The following is a 23,985-nucleotide window of genomic DNA, read 5'->3' on the forward strand; positions in this document are numbered from 1 at the left end:
CAGACCGAGAGAGGGCCTCGTGTTTCAAGAAATATAGGAGAGCTCGTATCTCTTTGTGGAAGCGAAGACCATTCTTATGTCGCCCAGCGTGCAGCATCAATCGAGTATGTATCATCGACTAGCCTTTTAGAATGCCCATCGACTATAGGCATTTTAGTTTGCGACCCTGCCCTTACCCTTCTCATTCTCCTCCCGACACAGAGTAGGATCTTCTTTTTCTAACCACTCTCCTTGTGTACATGGTGCGCGTCCGTCATTTCCTTTCTCCTTCAAGGCAACCCTCTGTTTATTTAAACCCGATTAGGATATGGGGGTGGGGAACAGGAGGCTCCAGCGGCGGTCGTTGCTGGAGGCTCCGGGAGACACCGTGACTTGCCCAAGGTCACAGAGCTAGAAGACGGAGGCCCCTAGACTCTACCCCAGATCTCTCTAGCTCCCAAAACCCAGTGGTTCCTTCACGCCCACGTCTCCTGCGAGGTGCGCGCTGCGGGCGCAAACACTGCACGTCTTGTTGATTGCGCTGCGTCCTAGCGTTGTTTTCTTTAGGTAAACGGTGCCGTGGGGTTAGAGAAACCTAGGATCACTCTGAGGCCCACCTGGTTCTGTGGCTGGGACTGCGGGTGGCCCCTAGTCTGTCCTACCCGTGTACCTCTGCGCACGGGCCAAGGTCCGGGAGCTTCCCGCAGTCCCCTGTCCGAGCCGCGGGCTGGGTGGCGTACAGCAACACGCTGAAAGCCTCGGAGCGCGACCGGGAGGTGCGGAGTAGGGTGAGGTGGGGGTAGAGGGCTGCGCGGAACCGCCGCCAGGCACCGCTGTCCCTGGCCGCTGTCTGCAGCCTGGCGCCGCGCCGGGATCGCTGCAGCCTTGGGCCCCTCCCGGGCCACCTGTGCGCTGGCTGGTGGGCCCGGGAGAACCCGGATCCGGAGAATCGATCCACTCCGGGTTTCAGACTTTTGGCCGGTCCCTGGAGATCGCACAGGGAGGTGGGAGGCCTCCCGCCCACCACCCCAGCCCCTCCCTGGGGGAGCCTCGGGCAACGCCGAGAGGGATCCCCAGAGCTGGGGGTGGCCCGTTCGCGCGGCGCGGGGCTTCTGGGCCCCTCCTTCCTTCCCCCGCCCCGCCCTGACGCCGCCCAGTTCCGTTGCTCCAGTCCGGGTTTTGCGGCGCCCGCCGGCCCGCTCCCCGGCTGCGGGCTCCGCGCGGCGGCTGGCTCTGTGCGCGGCGCGGCTGGCGCTGCGCTCCGCCCCGGCTGCATTGCTGCGCTCCCGGTGCCCAAGGGAGGCACGCGCCGCGTGCGCCCCGCAGCCGGCCGCCGGGAGGCAGCGCAGTCCGCTGGCATGGGCCCCGGGGGTGCCCGGGGCCGGGGCTCTGGGCTGAGGCGCTGAAAGGCGTCCTCCTGTCTGCGGGGCCCCGCGCCCGGCCCGCCCGCCTGCCCGCGGCCATGGCCGTCCTGTCCGGCCTGTGGCCAGCGCTCCTGGGCATAGTCCTCGCCGCCTGGCTCCGCGGTTCGGGTGAGTCACGCGCGCGCTCTGGGGAGGTTTGCGGGGGACCGTGCGCGCGAATGCTCATTGCTCTAGGGGTCCCTAACCCGCGCTGCCGGACCGGTTTGGGAGCCCCCCGAGGCCAAACTTTGCGAGGCGGGACGCGGGGGGCCGCCTGTCGCTGCTGCGCAGCTTCCCCGCGCGCTTCCCCGGAAGCCTGGGTTCTGCCAAGTCCAGGAGCAGCTGTCAGCGCGTGGGGCTGGCGAGTGTAGACGCCCCACGCTTCTAGGCGGGGGAAGTTTGCTGGTTGCCCGGCCCCAGCGCAGGGTTGGGGGTTTAGGTCAAAGCCCCGGGGAGTCTGGCTTGGCCGGTTAGCCGGTGAGAGGGTTTTGACCACATCCCAAGTGCCCAGGAAATTGAGGACGGGGTTTAAGATACCGTTTCCCGGCAGCATCTGCCCCAAACAGCTACTCACAATTCCCAGCTTGGCACCTGGCCGCTGCCCACGTCCGGAACACAGTGTCCTCCTCTGTCCCCGCCACACACTCTCGCACACGCGCACACTCAGGCGTGGAGGCGCATACACCAGCCCCCGAGCCCTTGCAGTCCCGCACAGTGGAAGCACCAGGGCCCCGGCACTGTGGCTCCTGGCCCTCCTGGTGCATAGGGTCCAGAGTTGTGTGCGTGGAAGCTCTACCGCTCTCCCCACTCTGTTTCTCTGGCACAAGCCTTCTCCCTCCCCTCGTGTCCCTTTGGCCACCCTCACCTGCCCCATAACTCAGCCCTCAGCCCACTCCTGGGGGTGGGAGGAGTTCCCCTGCATCCTTTGTCTGCTCTCCCCAAGCTTCCTTCCACCTAGGCTGAGTTGTTGGGGCCTCCTGATGGCTGCCCGCCCCCCTGCACTTAGCAGAGCTGAGCACCTATGTGGACGGGAGGGGGTCATTTGTGTGATCAGGGGGGCATGGAGCTTGCCATAGCAAATCTTGATTCTTGCAGCCCTGAGACCCTGGGGGCTGCCTCTGAGCCTGGCCAGGCCATTGTCAATCCCAGGGGTGTCAGAAGGGAACACTGGGGTTCCTGAGAAAGGAAGCCAGACTGACTGAAGAGGAATGAGTGAAAGCTCGGAAAGCAGCCTGATGATTGAGGCCGATGTCCGTTTCCTTCAAGGGTCTCTGTGTAGTGCATCCTGCATCCACTGGCTAGCCGCCCTCCCCACCCTGCCCCCACAGTCTTCCCTCCCTCACCCATCCACTCTCCTTTTCCATCCCCCCCAGCATCCCCCCACTGAATCCTCACTTTAACAAACCCCTCTGCCCATGACCTCCCCTCCGCATCTGGGAGATTGCACTGCCACTGGGTGTGTGTTCCTGTTGCACACACGTGCGTGTTAGGCGTATGTGTGCATCGCTCAGGGGGCACGGGTTGAGCCACTGACCGTGGTGAGCTGGGGGGTGTTCATGCCCCGCGCATGGGGGAGGTGTTGCTAGATACCCAGTAGGGGCCCAGGGCTTGTTTACTGAGTCTGATGCATGCGGGAAGGTTGCGTGGTCATATCTGCATGTCGCCCCCGTGAGCACGTGTGAGGGCTCTGGGCTGGCATGTGTGGCCTGGCGATGACGGGGGCTGGCGATGTGTGCAGCCCGGGTATGTGTGTGGCCAGATGAGCGTGTGTGGTGGCAGGCCCGCTGCACGTGTGTGACGGTTGTGAGCAGTGGCACAGGTGAGCATATGTAGACGAGAGGGTGATGGGTACTGGTGAGTCTGGGTGCCGCAGCCCCAGGGGGTGCTGCGTGGATCTCTCAGGACACAGAGTCCAGGTACCGCATCCCAGGGCCGTGGGGCACCTGTTGGGACCTCATGCAAGGTTGCCCAGGGCGCTGGCGGGTGGGCACCAGTGCCGCAGGGCTGCCCTGGAGCAGAGCCTGCCTCCGGCATCAGCCCTCAGGCCTGTGTGAGGGGCTGCTGAAGGGCATGGGGTCCTTCTTGTCATTTGGGGCCCCTTTACTGCTGGCCCCCGCAGGTTCTGGGCACATGTGCCCAGCAGGCTGGCCCTGCGCTGACCCTGGCTCCTCCCGCATCGCCCATTCAGCTCCTTGGCAACAGCAGCCAGTGAAAAATGGGTCTGAGGGAGGGACAGCCAGCCAGGCTGCAGGGGGCGCCGGGGGGCCAGCAGGATCGGAGCCTCCTGCTCCCCAGGCCAGGTGCCCACCCTCTGTCTAAAGCCTGTCCCTTGGCACTCACCCAGGCAGGTCCTCTCTGTGCCCCCACATGCAGAAACCACCTGTCTCATAGGCTTTTCCCATTCATACCCGCTCACAGCTGGTACCTGCCTCCCCGCCCCTGTGGGCTGCACACACCTGCCGGCCTTCTGGTCTCAGATCTCTGAACTCCTGAGGGGAGGGGCCCACAGGGAACTGGACCTCCTGAAAGGGGGGGGCTGGGGGCATCCCAGAGCCGTGGTCACCTCCTCAGCCCCTCTCCCACCTACAGGGTTGATCCGGACCCACTTTCCACCCCCCATCAGCTGGGGTCATTGGTTGCTGGGAGGGGGTCTTCATTCTTCAGGGCTAAGAGATACCCTGCTGTCACTCACCATGCCTTGGGAGGGGGGGGTCTGCTCTTTGGCAGCCCACCAGGCACCCATAGGAGAGGGCTGGTCCTCTGGCCCTCCTGCTTTTCCTGCCCTGTGCTGGGAGGAACTTCCTTTAGGAGCCTGGGGACTGGCACTGATACAGGTACCAGACCCCCAACCTAGAGGCACTGACGGACCTGGTTCCTAGGAGCAGCCAACTTTGGCCTCAGCCAGGGGCCAGGGGACTTCCCAGGTAGCGCTAGTGGTAAAGAACTCACCTGCCAGTGCAGGAGATATGAGAAACACAGGTTTGATTCCTGGGTGGGGAAGATCCCCTGGAGAAGGGCATGGCAACCCACTCCAGTATTCTTGCCTGGAGAATACCCATGGACAGAGGAGCCTGGTGGGCTACAGTCCATGGGATCACAAAGAGTTGGATGTGACTGAAGTGACTTAGCATGCATGCACAGGGGCCCGGACTCCCCTGTCTTACAACCCTTTCTCTTGTCTTGCGCTGCTCTGGGCCCCAGACCTGCAGACTGAAGCCATGAAGTCTGAGGCAGAAGCTGCCCTGAGCCAGGTATGAGGGATTTCTCCAGGCAAGGGCCCTAGTGCTGGGCTTGGCTGCCTCCTGAGAACAAGTGTACAGGCACACACACACACACGTGCACACACACACGCATGCATGCACACACATGCACATGCATGTGCGCACACATGCGCGTGCGTGCGCGCGACACACACACACACACACACACACATTGTTTCGTGCACATGCCAGACCTGCTCTTTCCAGGCCAGCCCTCTCCTGCAGTCCGTCCTCCCAGGCCCCCTCCCCCTTTCCCCCAGCCTGGGGCAGGAAACCTTCGAGTCTCTCTTGGCTCTAACCTTCTCCTTCACGCTTCATGTCTAATCTATCACCAGGTCCTCCAGCTCAGTCCTACTTGTGACTTTGCTCATGTCCCTCTCCTCCTTTGTCCCTCCCCACCCAGCCCTTCCCCCTCACCTTTCTCACCTGGGCTGGTGCCGTGGCCACCCCTCACTCCCTCCCTCCTCTGCATCCTCCACCTAGACTGATGCGGCTGGTGCCCAGGCTCGAATGCACGAGAACGCCTTCTGTGGCACCCCAGTGGCAGCAGGGAAAGTCTGAACCCCGAGCCCAGGAGCCCTTAGGGAAACACCTGCAGCACACACATCCCTGGGCGGACATGTTGGCAGGTTAGGTGTCCTCCCTGACTCTGGCCATCCACACTCCCAGACAAGCTCTGGCTTCCACCCACTGTACTTCCCATGCCTTGCAAAACGTGGTGCCCCCTCCCCCAGCCAGCCAGCCACGATCCCCATCCTATACCCCAACATCCTCAAATTCTGGTCAGGGCCAGGCCAAGCCTTCGCTGCTGCTGCCAGTCCCCACTGTGCTGTGATCATCTCAGCCTCCAGGTTCAATCCAGCCCTGCCTCCTCATACCCATGAGGGGGCCACGGCCCACTGGTAAGCTCCAAGTGGGCTCCAGGACAGAGCTTCTGACTCTTCAGCCCTGGAGTGGCCTGGGGCAGCATCTGGGGCAGGGGGGCACCTCCTCACTCGTGCCAGGGCTTCCCACAAGTATTGCCGTTGTCAATGGCGCTATGACCCTGTTCTCAGCCCCCAACATGCTCCGAGTCACAGCCAGTCAAATGCTTATTTCTCTTTTTATTTCCTCTGCTTGAGTTTGAGTTCTCTGGCTAGACAAGGGGACGGTGGGGTGGGCGCTGTGGCTGGGGAGTGGGGAGAAGTTTGCTCTGTTCCTTCGCAGCTCTCCTCATCCGCCCCGCCCCCCACATCAATCCTTGTGCCTAAACACAGACTGCCCTACTCCAGGGAGGCCGGCAATGGCTCCTGTCCAGGGCCAGGACCAGCTAGCTGACGCCCCCACACAGATGGCAAACCAGCTCCCTGGAGCCTCTGTGTTGTGGGTCCCTCACACAGGTGCACCAGTGTCTGTGGAACAGGAACCTTGCCTGCCCCAGCCCTCCCAGGCACAGATGTTCCCAGGTGGGTGTCTTCTCTTGTGAATAATGTAATTCTGGACCCCAGACCTGCAGACTCTAGCCCCTGGAAGGTGGGGCTGAGGGGCACCCCCCTCTGATAGTACCCATCCTGACCCTGACCATCTGTCTGAGTGGCCTCTTCCTCAGGCCCCACTCCGATGCTCAGGGCTGGCGTTGACACCAAGACTGGAGGTTCATTGAGCACCAAGCAGGGCTCCCAATTCCCAGACCCAGCAGAGCCCAACCCCTGGGCCCCAACCCTCCTCACCACCCAGATGGGCACCCAGCTTCCTGCAGTCAATTCTGCTGACCCAGCTCTCCATTCCCCTTGTCTGCTCCCAAGAGAGTGGCATTGAAGGGTCCTCCTGTGATTCCGTGGTGGCTCAGATGGTAAAGAGTCTGCCTGCAATGTGGGAGACCCGAGTTCCATCCCTGGGTCAGGAAGATCCCCTGGAGAAGGAAATGGCAACCCACTCAGTATTCTTGCCTGGAAAATCCCATGGATGGAGGAGCCTGACATGCTACAGTCCATAGGTTTGCAAAGAGTCGCACACGGCTGAACGACTTTACTTTTACTTCCTTTCCTGCCTCTGGGGAGCCTGTAAGGTAGAATGGAAAAGGCAGGGCTTTGGAGGCAGACAGGACAGGCCAGGTTTCAGTCTAAGCCACCTGACCTTGGATGAGAAAAAATTTTTTCCCCAGCCTGTTCCCACCTTTGGAGAATACGGTCACCTCTGCTCCCTGGGGTTAGAGTAACAAGTTGATGGGCGACACTGAGTGCCCAGGTGGACCCCAACATGGAGCAGGTACCTGTGTGCCTCCTTCCTCCATTTTCCCTGGCATTTGAAGGGAAGTGAGTTAGGACAGGGTGGGGTCTTAAGCTGTGTCAGGCTCCAACCTCATATATAAGGGAGAAGACCATCTCTATAAACTGTTTCACTTCTTGCTGCCCCTAGGAGAAGTCATTGCTTCTAGTTGGAAGAAGCCTCCTACCCACCCCACCTCATCTATACTCATACCACCCCTCGCAGGGCACCTGCTTCAGACACTTGATTCAAACACCAGTCCCCCCAGGGTGAAAAGAACTTTGGAGATTCTGTGAAGATGATCATTTGGGCCCAGTTTGTCCTGGATCTGTGGTGACCAGCTCTGACACACAGAACATGGCAGCAAAGCAGGGGTGGGCACCCGAGATGCAATTCAATTCTGGTTCAGACTCTGCCATTGGATTACTGTGTGACCCTGAACAAACCACTTAACCTCTCTGGGCTGTCTTCCTCTGTATGCTAATGGGCTGGGCTGGATAACTACTGGGGGCTATGCCCAGAGAGGCTGCCTCGTGAGCCTGAGATAGACTGTACACTCAGCAGCAGGTTCCCCCAGGAACTGTTCACATCTGCCCAGCACCTGCCAAAGCCACCAACCACGCTGGCAGCAGCTGCCTGTGTTGCCTTGGAACCAGGTGGCTGTTGCAGCAGGGCCGAAGGTGACTGTGACATAGAGGTGGGAGCTGGGAGTTCCAGTGCCCTGGCAAGGAAGCCAGGTCCTGTTTGGCTGGTTGAACACCCCCCAGTGGCAAAAACAGGCCTTCGCAGGATCCCCAGAAGGTCAGCGTGCCAGCGCCTGAGGCCTACCCACTTTCTGGGGACTGATAGAAGATGCTGCAGACAGCCTTTGACCCCCTGGGAGCCAGAACCCCAGGCATGCGTAGGAGGTGGTAGGGTGGTTGAGTTGGCAGGCTCTGGGGTCTGGGTTTGGACCAGGGCTCCAACGAGGGTGAGGCAAGGGAGGGGCCTAGGGTGCAAGATTTATGTCATGCAAGTGCAGGGCTGATCCTGAGAGCAAAGACTTCCTTACATCTGTGCTCTCGACACCCTCTGCCTCACCCTAGTCCTGGCCGTGGATGTAGCTCCTCCCTGTACTCCTTCATTTCATGTCTCTAAAATATCATGTGTGCATGCGTGCTAAGCTGCTTCAGTCGTGGTCCAACTCTGTGTGACCTCGAGGACTGCAGCCCGCCAGGCTCCTCTGTCCATGAGATTCTCCAGGCTGAGTGGGCTGCCATTTCCTCCTCCAGGGGATCTTCCCCATCCAGGGATCGAACCCGCGTCTCTTATGTCTCTTGCATTAGCAGGCGGGTTCTTCACCACTAGCGCCACCTGGGAATCAGCCAAAATATTATAAAAGGACCTAATTCACAGGGTCCTTGTGTGGATTAGGCAGATCGATGCATGTCCATCCTGGCATACAGGAGGTGCTCAAAAAATGTGAGCAATCGAGGTGACGGATATGGCAAAGGGCACTGTTCCTTCCTCTCCTCTCCTACAGAGAGTGGGGGAGCCCTCCCACTTTGTGGGAGAGGATGCAGCTAGGGGTCCAGAAAGAGGTCAAAGGCCTGGGGATGGGGGGCTGGCCTGGTGTCTTTTCTCTGCCCCCTTTGAGGGATGACAGGGGTAGGTCGGTGATCAGAAGTCCCCTGCCTCTCCCTCTCTCCAGAGGGAGACTGGTCATTGGCTGGGCCATCCCAGCCCTGTTTGAGATGGAGGAGACAGGGAGATTCATGGCCATCAGGAGAGGCCTAAGTGGCAGCTGCTCCCCAGAGTAGGCCACAAAGGGCATATTTGAGGTCCCACTTAGATGGGGGAGGGGACTCAACTCCCTGCCTGTCCACAGTGAGAGCACCAAGGGCCAGTGTCCTGATGGGTGAGTCCCCCAGATTCAGGCCCCTCCCCACGCCAAGATGTCAGAGCTGTGTCCCTCTGGAAGGCTCGGGGTCACCTTGAGCTCCAGGCGAATGCCTGGCTGAGGTCTGGGGAGGGGCAGTCATTCTAGACTGATCCTTGGAGAGGGAGCTCTGGCCCCTGTAACCCACCCCTACCGTAGACCTCTCCAGCCAGGATGGCAGATGTGACTCTCCGTGCCCCACCCCAGCAGATCCAGCCCAGAGCCTGCAGGGAGATACACCCCGATTTAGACCCTACCCCCTCCTTACTGGAGCACAGACCAGATGGAGTTGAGGGGCTGTTGGTTTTTCCCATATCCGCATCTTTCCAGCCCTTCTCTCCCCTTCCCCCACCAAAATAAAAAAGGGGGATGACGGGCACTGTCAGGTAGGAATGATTCTGTATCGTCCCAGCGTGACCGGAGCCTTCCCCTCTTCCCAAACAACCCCCACCAAGTTGTCCGGGATAGCTCGGCGGGCGGGGGTCCGGGACTAGCGGCAAGCCTCCGGCTGGGCGGGCGAGCTGCGGGGCACGTGAGCGGCCGGGGGCGGCAGGTGCCCGAGCCAATGGGAACCGGAGCCCAGGGATTAGCAATTAGCCGCGGCGCCGGCCCGGGCCCTGGGGAGGGGCGCGCCCCCGGGCCATTCTGGGAGAAGGGGCACCACGCGTCCAGCTCCACCGCCTGGGCCCCGGTCCCCGCCTCCGCCCGGCGCGGGGTAATGAGTGAGCGGTAAACTCGGCGGCCGCGCGGGGAAGGGGCGGGATCCCTCCGCCCGCCAGCCCGCCCGCGGCCGCCCGCCGGATTAGCGGCTCTTTGTTCGGGGCCTGTTAACAAGTTCCTGGCTGAGCGCTCGGCTGCCGCCCGGGGAGCAGGCGTCCAGCCTCCGGGCACGGCAGCAAGGCGGCCTCTGCGGCTCCTCGGTTCCCGCGCTCGCCCGGCTGTAGCTCTCACCCCCGCCGCCTGCCCCCGGATCCCCGGAGACGTGGCCGGGCGGTGGGCCCCTCTGGCGGTCTGGTGCGGGTAGCGCTTCCAGAGCCCCCTCGGCTGACCTCGCGGCGGAGAGGAGGAGACTGCTGAGCACCTCCCGTAGGCGTGCGCCGCTGGGGTTCGTCTCATTTTCCAGATGTGGGAGGGCACGGCTTCCCGAGGTCCCGCGTTGCCTTACTAGACAGGCCTGGGGTTTCAGGATGGGGTTGGGATACCTCCTCCTTCTGCTAAGAGGATTTGAAGCCTGGGGCGGGAATAGGAGGAGGCTTCGGTACCTGAAACTGTCACATCTATGGTCATAATTACCTTGGTGATGGTGGGAACCGTGTCCAGTGTTGGACTCTACCGGCATCTTGTGATCAGAACCGCAGGACAACCCAGGAGGTAGGTGAGGTTAGTCCCATTTGTTAGATGAGAACATTGAGCCTTAGAGAAATGGCAGAGCTGGGACTTTGTTACTGCTTGGCCGCACCTCCCCCACCCACACCAGCAGGGAACAGAACAGAGTCCCATATGTCCATTTACTGTCAGGGCCTTGTCTGGTGTCCCATGGACTTAAAAGCCCACTGGAGAGTCACAGGACCTTGCTTCTTTGCATGATCTTGGGCTAATCTGAAGTCTGCGTGTGTGCTAAGTCTCTTCAGTCCTGTCTGACTTTTTGTGATCCTATAAACTGTAGCCAGCCAGGCTCCTCTGTCCATGGTATTCTCCAGGCCAAGAATACTTAAGTGGATAGCCACGCCCTCCTCCAGGGGATCTTCCCAGCCCAAGGATCGAACCTGCGTCTCTTAGGTCTCCTGCATTGGCAGGCAGGTTCTTTACCACTTGCTCCACCTGGGAAGCCCTAATCCCCTGTCTCCCAGAGCCCATTTTCCCCCTACATCCTGCCTCTTCATACCACCCTGCCACCAGGGTACAGGCTCTTTCTAAACCTGGGCTGGGATGTCCAGGCCACAGGATTTTAATTATAAAAATCCCTGGGGGTCAGCTTTCCAACTTAGCTGGGGCCACACACACACAGGGTGGCTGGGACTGTTCAAAACAACTTTCTTACATAAGATGGAATCTTTTGTGGGAAGCTCCCCCAGATAGTTCTTGACTTTTTCTTCTGGGGCCACAGTGGGTGGATTCTCCCTTTTCATTTACTTAATACAAGGCCCCATCTGCCCTTTCTCAGGTCAGGCACCTCCTTTCCACTCAGCTGTTCCTCATGTAGCAGGTTCCAAGTCCCCTTCTCTATCCCCAACGTCTTTGTTAGCTTCTCTGGATATCAGTCCCAGGAGGGCATCGCACTGTGACACAATGCCCTGGCACAGACTGTCATAGGATACTAAGTGTGTCTGTTGCAAATATTGAAAAATCCAACCCAAATGGCTTAAGAAAAAAAGGGAGCAGGGAAGGATTTTTTTGCCACGTGTAACTGAAAGGCCAGGGGTAGCTCTGGCTTCAGGCATGGTTGGATCCAGGGAAAATGTATGACCAGGATTCACCCCTCATCTCTGCTCTGGCAGGATAGGGAAGTGTTGCTGCCACTCTCCAAAAACCTTTCCTCTCACAGTCCCAAGGTAGCTGCCAGGAATTACCAGAGCTACATCCTTGCAGGCCTAATCCAGGAAAAAATAGAGAATCTCTCTTCCCTTAGCCATCCAACAAACGTCCTTGTCTCTCATTGTTCCAACTCAAATGCTCTCAGAATGAGCCAGTCCCCACAGCCAGTGGTTATGGTCGTGCAGGTTAGCTTGGGCCCAAGCCACCTATGTCGCTGTCCTCTTACCAAGGCTGTTTGCCACCACTCGCAGCTTCTTGTCCAGGGAGAAGGGATGGGCACACAATCGTCAGATATGCTATCAGTGCCTTTTATCCAAGTATTTAATAGAAATCCTGACTAGCTCAAAGGGCACAGCCTGAGGCTCAAAGGTAAAGACCCAACTGTGGAGCAACATTAGTCATTTAATCGGCTGTGTTAGAAAACAATGCTGGCCATTCCAAAGATTTTGCGTTCCCTTTAATGTGTGGCTCAAATGGTAAAGCATCTGCTGCAATGCAGGAGACCCAGGTTTGATTCCTGGGTCGGGAAGATCCCCTGGAGAAGGAAATGGCAATCTGCTCCAACACTCTTGCCTGGAAAATCCCATGGACAGAGGAGCCTGATAGGCTACAGTCCATGGGGTCGCAAAGAGTCAGACATGACTGAGCGACATCACTTTCACTTAATGTGTTATTACCTGGTTTGTGCATCTACATTTGCTGATCTTGAGATATTTTATCAGGTACCTGGCTGAAGTCCGGGCACACTGTCTCCAGTCTGAGCCTAACCTATCAGAGTAGTAACTCTATGATAAGGGAAGCTGGTCTGGTGTGACAGGTCTTTGGGGGTCCCAGCTTGTTTCTCAGTGTCCTTGGTCATGTGAAGCTGGCTCAGATGCACTACCAGAACCGTGCCTGGGGTCTGCATCGGGTTCACCAGGATGGGGCCGTTGCAGTGGACAATTGTTGTTGGGTTTGTATCTGTCCAGCTTCCATTCCTAGCCCCATCAGGACCCTCTGACCTCTCCCTTGGTACACGCATGGTCAATATTCAACAGGCCCCTTCATCTTGAAAGCAGGGCCCAGGTAAGGCAGGTTGGTAATTTCCCTATCCTGGTTCCTTTCCTGCTTCAGAGCCTTCTTTTTTAAGCCTCTTTCCCCTTCTCTCAGCAACCTAGTTTTTCACTAGAACTTCCCCCTTTTTGCTTAAATTTGTAAGAAGCAATTTCTGTTGCTTGCAGTCAAAGAACATAACTGACGGATCCACCAAATACAGCTTTCTTGTTTCTTCGGCCACAGTCAACTCATCTGCCCCATGACTGCCCCAGGCCTGTGCCTGGACCTGGGGTGTGGTTTATTAGGACCTAGAGACCTGAGCTCCTTCACAGCAGTCACTAAGCCTGTCCTGATCTCACCTCTTGCCTTCAGTGCTTTCTTACTAGTGTTTATCCTGCCTCTCCACTTCAGTGTCCTCAGATGGGGTGGAGAGGCAGGCCTTCCAGCACCTCCCAACCAGTCAGAAGGCCTACCCTTTCTTGGGCCTCCTCCTCCAAGCCCCTCCTGCCCCAAGTTGTGTTGGCACTTCCCACAAACCTCTGAGGGACCTGAGCTTAGGCTCCCCAGCTTGGTTCTCCATTCCATGCCTCTCATCAGTGGCACTGTCCTTAGTTGGTGGCCAGCTTTCCATGTTGGGCATGTTTGGTTAGAATATACCACTTTCTGAGAGTGCTTTCCTTCAGATCTTTTGGGATAACACAGCCAGAGGCCCATCTTTGAGACCCACCCAGTCCTCTCAAGACCCCATGCTTTTAAGACTCCTGGCTCCACTGAGGGGGCTTGTCTTTGGGGTGAGTTGCCTGAAGCCTGGCACCCATAGGCTAGGATGCCCTTCGGAGGGTGGTCAGCCTCCCCTCCCCAGCAGTAATGTGCCGATGAATGTTTAACAGTTGGCTCTCCGGGAAAGTGCAGGACAGAGCTGCCAATTTCTATGGTGTAAATACTCCCACGATGGCCTATTTCAAGCTACCAATGTGATGTTGACCAGCTTGCAAAATTCCAGAAATTTTAACAACAGGCTCTCCTAAGCCAGGATGAGCTGGCTTCAGCACAGTGCTTTCCCCTGGTCACCCCAGCCCTCTGAAGAAGTGGTGACAAAAAGAGAGTGACAGTGGCTCTTTGGGCCCCTCCCTGCTGGATCCATTGACCTCCCCAGCTCTTCAGTGGACTGTGGGATGGGATGTCAGGCACTAGACGGTTAAGAGTCAGGGCTCTGAAACAGAATCCTAAACTGGGTGACCTTAGATAGGTGATTTCAGCTCTCTGTGCCTCGATTTTCTCATCTAGAAACTCTGGATAATGAAAGGCTTCTACTTCGTAAGGTTGTGAGGATTAAATGAGTTATTCTGTTTGAAACACTTAGCCCAATGCCAGACCCAGGCTAAATGCTCTATAAATGGGAGCTGCTGCCGATGCTCTGTGGACAGCGATGGGGATACTCACTCTTGGCCCCCTCTGTGACACCCACTTAAGTGGTGGGGGGAGCAGGTTCTTGGTTGACAACAGTGACAGGGAGCATCAGGGCAGGACCCTGCAGATCTAGAATCTTGGAAAGGTGCTCATTGAGGGGTGATGGGCATTCATGAGGGGGCCTGAGAAGGAAGGTTGATGTAGTGAGAGATGTCTCATCCAGAGGGCTTGACCAGGTATGACTCCTGAACAGCCTGGAAGCCAGGGTGGGTTCCCAGGACATGCAGAGCAGAGAGGTGGTGGGGGTTACAGCAACATTCAAGAGCCCAGCCAGGCCAGGCAAGGACAACCTATCTGCTGACCTGCAGACTAGATTGTGGCTTCAGGGCTGGCCCTGGCCACACCACTTCCTCTGTTCCCAACTGTGGGTGTCCCAAGGCCAGAGGAGGAGAGGGACTCTGCCTGAGACCTTAGTGTTGGTAGCGCTGGCCAGACAGGGAAGGGAGGGGAAAGAGCACACAGGCGTTCCCTGGTGACAGCGTGTGTACAGGGGAGCCAGGAGGCGCAGCCTGGCTGAAGCAGACGGTGCCTGTGGGGGACCAGTGAGCGACAGGGCCGGCTACATCGTTGAGCTGGGGAGTGACAGGCAGTGAGCAGTGTTTAAGGAAGATTAATCTGGCAGCACATGGAGGATGGATGAGAGCAGAGAGAGGCTGGAGGCAAGGAGACCAGCCAGGAGGCTGCAGCGGTCATCCAGGCAAGAAATGACGAGGCCTCCCTTCTCAGGGATCAGGCAGTGGGGATGGAGTCAGAGAGATGGATGTGGGAGACATTTGAAGGGAGGAGCCTCTGGATGTTGCATGTAGGGGGTGAGGGATGGGAATGAGGCAAACATGATTCAGAGCTTTCAAGCCTGGGAAAGTGATGTCAGAAGCAGAACCAGGACGGGGAGCCTCAACAGGGGAGAAGCTGCAAGAGGCTTTACAGAGCTATGAGCTTCACCCTGCCAGGCCCTGCCTAGAGCGTGGACATCACTCAGGGACTTTGGCCACAAGTAACAGAAACTGGTTCTAGTCAGGTGAAGCAAAGAAAGTGTAACCGGGGTGGTCAGGGCTGGCAGATCCAATGAATAACCGAGGGACAGACAAAATCATGTCCTGGGAGAGAGGTCTTCAAAAGGTCAGGGCAATGATGGGGCGGTCCTGTGTAATTCAAGGCACTGAAGGCAGGAGGGGAAAGTGGATTTGCTTTGTTCTGTATAGACTTAGAGGGTAGGGTCAAGACCCGCAGGTCAGACATGAGAGGCTGAGAAAGACCTTCCTAATGAGCAGTGACAACTGTGGCCTTGGCAGGCAGGGAGCTCCCCATTGGTGGGGCTATTGAAACAGACTCTGTTGGAACTGTCAGGGAGACTGTGGAATGGTTGCAGGTGGCCCTGGTGAGGTCCCATGGTAAAGGGGAAAGGGTGGACTTTGGAACTGACTTGGCCTCCACCCTCAGCCCCACTCTTACTGGTTGGCCTTGAGAAGCACCTTACCTTTGGGAACTGGGCTCTCTGGAGGGATGACCTCACCTCGTGGAATTTTGTTGTTTCTTTGGTGCTCATTGTTTTGACTATTCAACACACGTCACTGGCATAGCACTCTTCTCTAGGTGACCTCCAACACCTTGGAGGGGTCCTGGTGGGACTGTCAATCAGGGGGGCCCACCCTCCTCCTAGAAAACACCTGACCAGGCTGGCAAATCCTAGTGGAGATCTTAGGCACGGTGATTGGTCCATAGCGGCCCTGGGACCTGGCCTAAGCCAATCAGGATCCTTCCCGTGGTTTTTCCCACCTGGCAGTGGAGGAGCCCTCCTTTTTCCCTCTGGGATCAGCAGCTGTGAAGATGCAGACAGAGATGTTGGACCAGTGGCAGCCATTTCCCCCTTATAGGGAGAGAGCCTGGCTGCAGAGGGAACTATGGCCAACACAGAGAGACAGGCAGGAGAGGGAGCTGTCTGGTGGCCCCAGAGACTCAGGAGCCCACACCTTTTCCCTCAGTCCTGTAAGCTCCCCACCTCAGCCTTCCCAGCACTTGAGCCAAAAGCTTCCTGCTTTAGGCTTATGCCAGCTTGGCTGGATTTCAATGCCCTGTACCTGAAAGGGACCCTAGCACCAGGTCTCGGGAGGAAGATATGACAATGGGGACAAAGTACCCACCCAAAGATGGCTGGGTGGCAGTGTGCAGGGCATGGCAACCTCACATGGCAGACAGAACATTCTAGACAATAGTAAGTTCATATGCAAGTCCAGATTTGGGGATCCCCTTGAAAAGTTGGATCTGGGCACTGAGCCCATTTTCCTGGGTGGGCAGGGGCTGGGACCTGGCTACCTCCTTGACTGGTGTACACCCCTGTCTTATGCAGCCCCACTTGCAGGCACCCTGAGACTGCATTCTCACCCCAGCACAACACCAAGAAGATGTGCGGAAGCCTTCCTCCTCTCCCTTCCGACTCTAGAGCCTGTTTTGGGGGCTTAGATTTCACCTGTTCAATAGAGGTGGCAGCAGCTAGTCAGGTGGAAGAGGCTAAAAGCTTATGGAAAACCTGGGATGGGCGCTTTGAGGGGCATGGATGGCAGGAAGTGGAGATGCAAGGCCCATTCAGAAGGAGCTGGTCACTATGAGCTTGAGTCCTGTTGTAAGGGGTGATTGGGGAATGGCTGCAGCTGAGATGGAAATGGAGGATTGGCAGAGTGATTCTGAGAAAGCCGAAGGAGGCCACTAAGAGAGCCCAGGAGTCCAGGGAGGAGTTTTGAGGACAGGGTGGCAGCCGCAAGGAGGGCTGCAGGGAAAGCCCCTGTAGACGAGGCCTGGAAGGTGTGCATGCGCATGCTCATGAGCAAGTGGCACCAGAAATTGGTGCCTGAGTTCCTGTGCCCAGAAGCATGAACCAGCCTTAGAGAAAGGGACAAGTCTGGTGGGCAGGGAATAATGGCCACTTGGAATCTGAAGAGCTTCAAGAGAAGGACATTAGAAGCCAGAAAGGGATCCTTGAGGGCTTCAGTGCAGGAGCCTGGGCACAGGGAGCAGGGGCTGGCTGGATGGTTGAGATTGCTCAATGCTTGCAAGGTTCTTGCACACAGCTTTCTGCAGGCAGCCTCAGAGGGGAAGTGACTGCCTGAGTCACACGCAGCCACCGCAGGCCAGGTCCCAGCGCCAGCCCCTCTGAGCACAGATCTGTGCCAGGGGTTGGGCAGAAGGCTGAGGGCCCCAGGGAGCTTTTGAGGAAAGCTGAGAGGATGGACTGGGGACAGGGCTGAGTGAAGATGCGAACACATCAGTCCTTAAGGAAGCAGTGATGTGGACCTACTGCGGACCTACAGATACCGACTGAGCAAGGCGAGTTCCATCACCACGCTCATAAAAAGTAGACAGACTCAGATAATGCAGAATGCTTTCCAGGATTCGGAAGGCAGGCAGAGAGGGCCATGTGACCCATGACCCTGGGTGAGCTAGATGCAGGTGTGTTGGCTGGCATATTAGCCTGGATGGTCAGGCCTCTCCAAGGAGGTGATCTGTGAGCTGAGACCCTAATGACAAGAAAGAGCCAGCCATGTGGGCAGCGCCCCAAAGCTGGGAAGAGCATGATTTGTGGAGGTGCACTGTGGTCCAGGCACAGGGAAGTGTGGAGCTGGGTGGAGAGGAAGTGGGACTTGTCTCTGTGCTCATTTATGCCATGTGCCCCCTCAGCTTCCCAAAAGGTGCAGTCAGAGGAACTGAGTGATTAAAGTCCCTCTGAAGGCAGATCAAGAGAGCCCAGGCCTGGGCTGATTGCACATCACCCTGGACTGGGAGTCAGGAGACCTGAGTCCCAGGCTGCTCTTAGTTCAGAGGGCCCACCCTCTGCCTCATTTGAGAAATAGGGAGGATGACCTGGGCCTGGGCTGCATTGGTGCTAGACCCAAGGCCTTAGAATAGAGAGCAGGAGCCGGGTGAGGGTGGGGAGGACGGAGGATGTGGGGAGAAAGTAGGACAGGTCCCTTCACAGCGCCTTGCTGTCTCAAGGCCTGCAGTCCCCACTGCCGCCCAGTATCAGATATGACTCTCTAAAATGAGCTAGGGAAGTCCAATGCGGTCGAGAATCACACCCTTCTTGAGTACTTTATTATATAGAGAATCGAGGTAAAATTCATATAACGTAAAATTAGGCATTTTAAAGTGCACAATTTAGTACGTTCACAATGTTATGCAGCCGTCACTTCTATCTAATTCCAAAACATTTGTGTCAGCCCCAGGGGAGACCCCATTAGCTGTCACTCCCCGTTCCCCCCCTCCCCAGCCCCTAGCGAACCCCAGCTTGCTTTCTGTCACTACAGATTAGTCTATTCTGGGTATTTCATGAGAATGGAATCATACGACATGTGTCCTTTACTATCTGGCTTCTCTGACTTAGCATGATTTTGAGGTTCATGCAGGTTGTAGCATGTATTAGTGCTTCATTTCTTTTTATGACTAATTAATGTTCCATTGTATGGAGAGATGGCATTTCGTTTATCCATTGTCATTGGCTGATGGACATTTGGGTTGTTTCCAGTGTTGGGGCTCTTGTGAATAATGCTGCTCTGAACATTTGTGTGCAAGTATTTGTTTAAACACCCGCTTTTAGTTCTCTTGGGTATATACCCAGGAGTGGAATTTGCTGGGTCATATGGTAATTCTAGGTCTAATTTCTTGAGGAATCACCAGACTGTTTTCTCAGCAACTGCACCATTTTGTGTTTCTACCAGCAGTGCATGAGGGTTCCAGTTTTCCACATACTTATGCTTATTTTTGAAATCATTAAATTCTTGCAAAAATTGTTTTTCTCCTCTCCTGGTGCCCAGCTTTGCCAGTAGCCTGAATTCATGTTTATGTTCATCAGGCTGCCTCCAGGCCAGCCAACCCTGCCTGGTGTGGGTTACATGGCCCAGGACTGGCCTCAAAGGGCAAGGCGGGGGTTGGGACAGCTGGGGGGGGCACTTGGCCCTGCAGCGGGTCAGGCGGGCTGCCGGGGAAGGGCCAGGCCTCTCCCTGCCCTCCCGTGCTCCATCTCCCCCCACCCCTCCCTTCTTCCTCTACACACGCCCCCAGTGGGGAGCTGCCCTTGCCGCCCCGTGCTCCGTTTTGTGTGTGTGTCTCGTCACGGGGATAAATGTAGCTACAAACAATGCGGCGGGCTGGGTGCTAATTTGTCAGACGCAGTGCGTGGCTGTGATTCCGAATACATTAACATTTTCACATGAAATCATTTCAATTTTTAGTGATTAAGAAGTATTTGTTTTAAAGCATTAGGGTGTTGACTGCAGGCCTAGGGGGCTGTTGTGGGGGGAGGGTGGGGGAGCCCCCAGGTGTGACGTCATTCATAGATACAAGCAGAGATCACACCAGTCATGTCCCACACCCACCCACACCCACCTTGGGTTTCCTGGGTATGAGGCTGGTGGTGGCAAGGAAGGGGCAAGTCTCAGGACCTAACTTCAAGTAGCAGCCTGCCACCGGCTTAGCTTTTTGCGGCACTTATCCGCATTGGAGGACCCTCTTTATTGGCTTGTGTACTTCTTTTCTACTTCCACCCTTATGTTAGGACGTAAGATTCTCCAGGGACTGTGGCCCGCCTGCTGCTCACTGTGTCCCGTGAGCCTGGAGTGATGCTGGCACTAAGTAGAAGGTCAGTATGTGTCAGATGGACAGACAGACAGGCAGGAGAGAGGACAGATGGGTGGACAAATGAAGGGCTGGGTAAATGGGTGGGTGGATGGATGGAAGGATGGGAAGGTGGAGGATAGAGAGTTCAGGGGGCACAAAAGACCCCTCACTGTACTGTGCATCCTGTTACCCTTGAGTCAAGCTCTCTATGGGACTTGAAAGACACCAGCCCTCTCAGGCAAGTCACCTCTGCTGTGCCGGGCTTCCAGGCAACTGGGAGGTACAAGTTCATCAGCACTAGGGCTGGTACCCATGAGCCTCTGACCCCCGACTTCCTCATCATCCCCACTCTTGAGAGCCTGTCCGTGCCTCCCTCTCCGAGGGAATGGGAGCCACTGAGGGTTCCCTAGGGCTATGGACAGACCAGCTCCTCCAGGGACCCAGCTTCTGCCTGTCTTCTTGACCAGGGATGCTTTCCTTCCCTCCCAGGGGCTTCCAAGCAGGGTGGCGTTCTCCAGAGCAACTCCCAGGGCAGCTGGGTCTGGGCATGAACACTGGCCTGGTGTGTGACAGGACATGCTCAGAGCCTGGCCAAGTGGAAATCAGACTCCTGCAGGCTTCACTCCGGGGGTCACACAGGGGACCCTTCATCCCCCTTGTGCACCTCCCAAACTTCTGTGGCCCTGCACCCCACCTCCATACCCCTAGATCAGCAGACCCCTCCCCCACCCACCCCAGTGAAAGGAAAATAACTGGAAGCTTTTATCGTTCAGCAGAAGCAACATCAGAAAACAATTATTGTTTTAATTACCTGCTGTCGCCGTACAAGACAGGGAGGTTGTAAAATGCGATAAAATCTTTCATGTTAATGGACTGCCAGCCTGGGCCAGGGTGCGATTTATGGGACTGCAGCTGGCAACTCCAGTCAGCTGGTATGGAGTCCCCCTGAGGCCCCTTCTCCCCATCCCTGGGGCTGGGTCTCCAATGCCAGGGTGTTGTCCATCACCTTCTACTGAGACACAGCAGGGGTCCTTGCATCAAAGCCCAGGAGTGCTCAAGAGTGTCCTGGGGCTGCATCCCCTGGAGGGCGAACCTTGGGTCGGCCTCTCTTTCCACTTCCTGGAAGCCATGCCAGTGATGGGCCAGGGTGGGCACATGGGCCTGTCTCCCTAAAATATCTTCCAGCCACGTGAGATCAGTGCCCTGGGTACCATCTTGGACTCCTGTGCTGCCCAGAACTAGCCCTCCCCACAACCCTGAAATCTTGCACCTTTTCCTCCTCCGCCCCCCAAGACCCTCAGAGGCTGACTGCCACCGCCTGGCAGAGGTCCTCCCCCATCCTGCCCTCACCCAGCCCAGCCCCACTGCTGTGCCTGCATCTTCCCAAAGCACGCTGTGGCACAGCACTGCTCAGAAACCAGCCTGTTTTGTGCTAAACATATTCACATATTGTCTCATCGAAGCTTCACAACAGACCTCTGAGGGGGTACTGTCATGATGCTCCCCATTTCACAGCCATGGAAACCGAGGTATGGACAAGTCAAGTGTTTGGCTGGCAGTCTGATTTCAGAGGGCTGGTCTGAAAACTATGTGGAGTAGCAGTTGTGGAATGCTTGGAACAGCGCCAGGAATAGAGTTCAGGCTCCAGACGTTTTAGCTCTAATAATAATTCTTGTTGTAACATTGCCATTCAACCTGGAGCAAGTCACTTGGCTGCTTTCGTTACACCTCACTTTCCCATCTGTACAATGGGGACAGCAATCGCCTATCCTATATGATGCTATCGTGAGAGGGTCAAATGCCATGTGTGCAGCTCAGGGCAGAGTGTGTGATGAGAGCTTGGACCTGTTAGCTGCTGTCCTTGCTGTTGCCATGGTGATAGTGGCAGAAGTTGAGGTTGTGAAGAGGAGTTGAGTCCACATTATGCAAGGCCCCCCATGCTACACTGAGGAGTCTCCTCCAGCCATCCCAGAGATAGTGGGGAAGCTGCTGGAGACTTTAAATCCAGGAAACCACGTGATCAGGCTTTAGAAGGATCATGGTGGCCTGGTGGCAGATCAGTGGGTGAGGGAGCAAAGCCCAGTACCAAGACAGTCCAGATGAGGGCTGACCAGCCCTGCACCCCAGACTCGGCAGAGAGTTCCAGCCACAGTGAAGGTAGACGGGCAGGGCTTGTCACTGCCTGGACAGAGGAGGGGTGAGAGGAGCAGTAAGGAGCAGCAAAGTCTGTCTGCGGAGACTCATGCTTCTGTAGATCTTCTCTTCTCTGCCTGGCGCCAAGCACGGGATGGCACAAGCGGTGACCACTCCCGCCTGGAGGACACGTAGTTGGTTAAGGCCCAGGGAGCAGCAGGGACAGCTGAGTAGGAGGGAGCCCAACTCGAGAGAGTTTTCAGGTCTTTCCCGTGGACTTGAGTGGGGCTTACTCTGGGCAACCTCAGGGGCCTGGCTTCGTCTCCAGATAGGTTCAGGTGCAGGCTGAGTGCAAATCTGCCCTGGGTGAATTTGCTCATTGATTCGTCCACTCACCCACTCATTTGTTCATTTCTCAACTCATGTCTTCAATGAATGATTGTTGAGCATCACCTCCACTAGGGAGTGGGGGCGGGTCTGATCCAGACCCCGGAGATGCTGGGAAGTAGGGTGGAGCCGTACCCACACCCTCCCAGAGCCAATGTTCTGGTGGAGGGGATGGGCCACGAGCCAGTGAACAAATGAAGAAATGAAATAATTGCATGTTGTTGGGAGTGCAGAGGAGAACAAAGAAGGAGCTGGGATAATGGGTACCCCCCCTCCTTCTCTCAGGCCCTGTCCTGACTGCCTATGAGAAGTGACCCACAGCTCCCCAGCCCTGCCGAGATGCATGGCTGGCATTAGCAGGCCATCCTGCCCGATATGTCTCCCTGTCTTCCCTGGATTACTTCCCCCGTTTTGGCCATCTCTTCAGAACTCTAATATATTCCCCAGAGCCCAGGAGGGGCCATTCATTTAAAGATCTTTCTATGGAGCCTTCTCCTCAGAGGACCCTGAGGGGAAGAAAAACGCCAGGAAAGGACGAAAAAGAGAGCAAGAGGGATTTGACTTCAGAACTCCCAAGCAGCAGCACAGAGGCAGAGGGGAACAGGGCTCTGCCCACTTAGAGACATATCTATCCCGGCATGTGAGTGCCTCCCAGCCTCTTGCCCTCTGCCTACACCCCTGCAGGAGTCTGAGCTCCTGCACCCTCCCCTCCGCAGGAGAAGCTGTCCCCAGGTGCTGGGAGATGGTTCTCTAAATATAATTCAATTTGCCAGTGTCCCTCCCAGTTCTCTGAGGAGCCACATGGGCACTATGAGGGCCCCAGCGGGGACCACCTCGGTGTGCTCCATTCCTGTAGTGGGGCCAGAGTGGCTGGCAGGCTGGGCCCACCCTGTGACAGGCTACAGTTCCAAGACAGTGCAGTGTGGGAGGTCGATGGAGGTGCTCTGGGCCTTGGTTGGTGCTCACATGACTCTCTAGGCTGGGAATTATCACCCGTTGGGGATTTCAGGTGGCAGCCACTTCTCATGAAAACATTGAGTAGTTCCAAGTCCCCGCCTGGTACTGTGGGCCACGCTTGCACTCTTCAGGCACTGTGACCAGGGAGAGAGGTGATCTCAGGGTGGCTTGGTTAGAGTGACAGATGTTCTTGTGCCTCATGTGAGCCTGGGAATGGTGCCTGTGGCCAGGGTTGGTTTGCATACCTGGACATCAGCATTGATGTGATTGAACAAGTGTGTACCCGTGGGTGAAGGTGCCTTCATGCATGCTTGGAATGCAGGGAGGCCTGTTCCACAAGGCCAATTCAGGGGCTGCCTGCTCTTCTCAGTGTGAACGGTGGCTGCCTGCCTGGTCCACTGCATGCTCAGTGTATGAGACTCACAAGACCGCTCCCAGGTGGAGGCAGCTGGGTGCCCTGCCTGTGGCTGAAAGACGTCTTCATCCAGGATTCTCTAAGCACCCTGGTCCAAATTTCAGGAAATTCCCTGATCCCCTCCCAACATTTCCAGATGCTCCAGGGCCTCTGATCCATTTCTCTTCTGTGCTGGCATTTCCCTGCCTGGCTCCATCCCCTTCCCTCCTGTCAAACATATGAAATCACTGGGTTTCTCAAAGAGCAGCGCCAAGTTCCTCCTCAATGTGCAGGTGTGCTCGTGAGTGTGCAGGGAAGTATGTGGGGGCAGGGTAGATACTTCTGAGCCTGAGCCTAGGTGTAGAGGCACCAGCATCAGTGTAAATAGGTGCCATGATAAACAGTGTGTGTGTGTGTGTGTGTGTTCTCCAGTTGCATGTACCTAAGTGTTCTGGAGTGTGAGATCCACAGTAAGTGTGTCTAAAAACCGGATTCATCTGGAATTTGAAGCAACTGTTTTATCGCTGATAAAAAGCTGACAAAGAAGGGAAACAAAAGGTCCGAATGAAAAAACAGTCTTCTGGATAGAAAAGTGTAACATGCAGCTCAGCCAAGAATTGGAGCTAATCTTTTTTTTTAACATTTAAATAAAAGATCTGG

General features: G+C 56.5%; 1 protein-coding gene across 1 annotated transcript in view; it reads left to right on the top strand.

Moving 5' to 3' along the window:
* Positions 1–1,252: 1,252 nt before the first annotated feature.
* UNC5A (unc-5 netrin receptor A) overlaps positions 1,253–23,985 on the top strand; it is a 63,876-nt gene continuing 41,143 nt past the window's right edge. The window contains exon 1 of the mRNA XM_070374124.1: positions 1,253–1,511. Within this exon, the coding sequence (XP_070230225.1) occupies positions 1,442–1,511 (70 nt within the window). The 5' untranslated portion in view covers positions 1,253–1,441. The remainder of the gene's footprint in view (positions 1,512–23,985) is intronic.

Source organism: Bos mutus, chromosome 7 (assembly GCF_027580195.1).
Source record: "Bos mutus isolate GX-2022 chromosome 7, NWIPB_WYAK_1.1, whole genome shotgun sequence".
NCBI lineage: Eukaryota > Metazoa > Chordata > Mammalia > Artiodactyla > Bovidae > Bos > Bos mutus.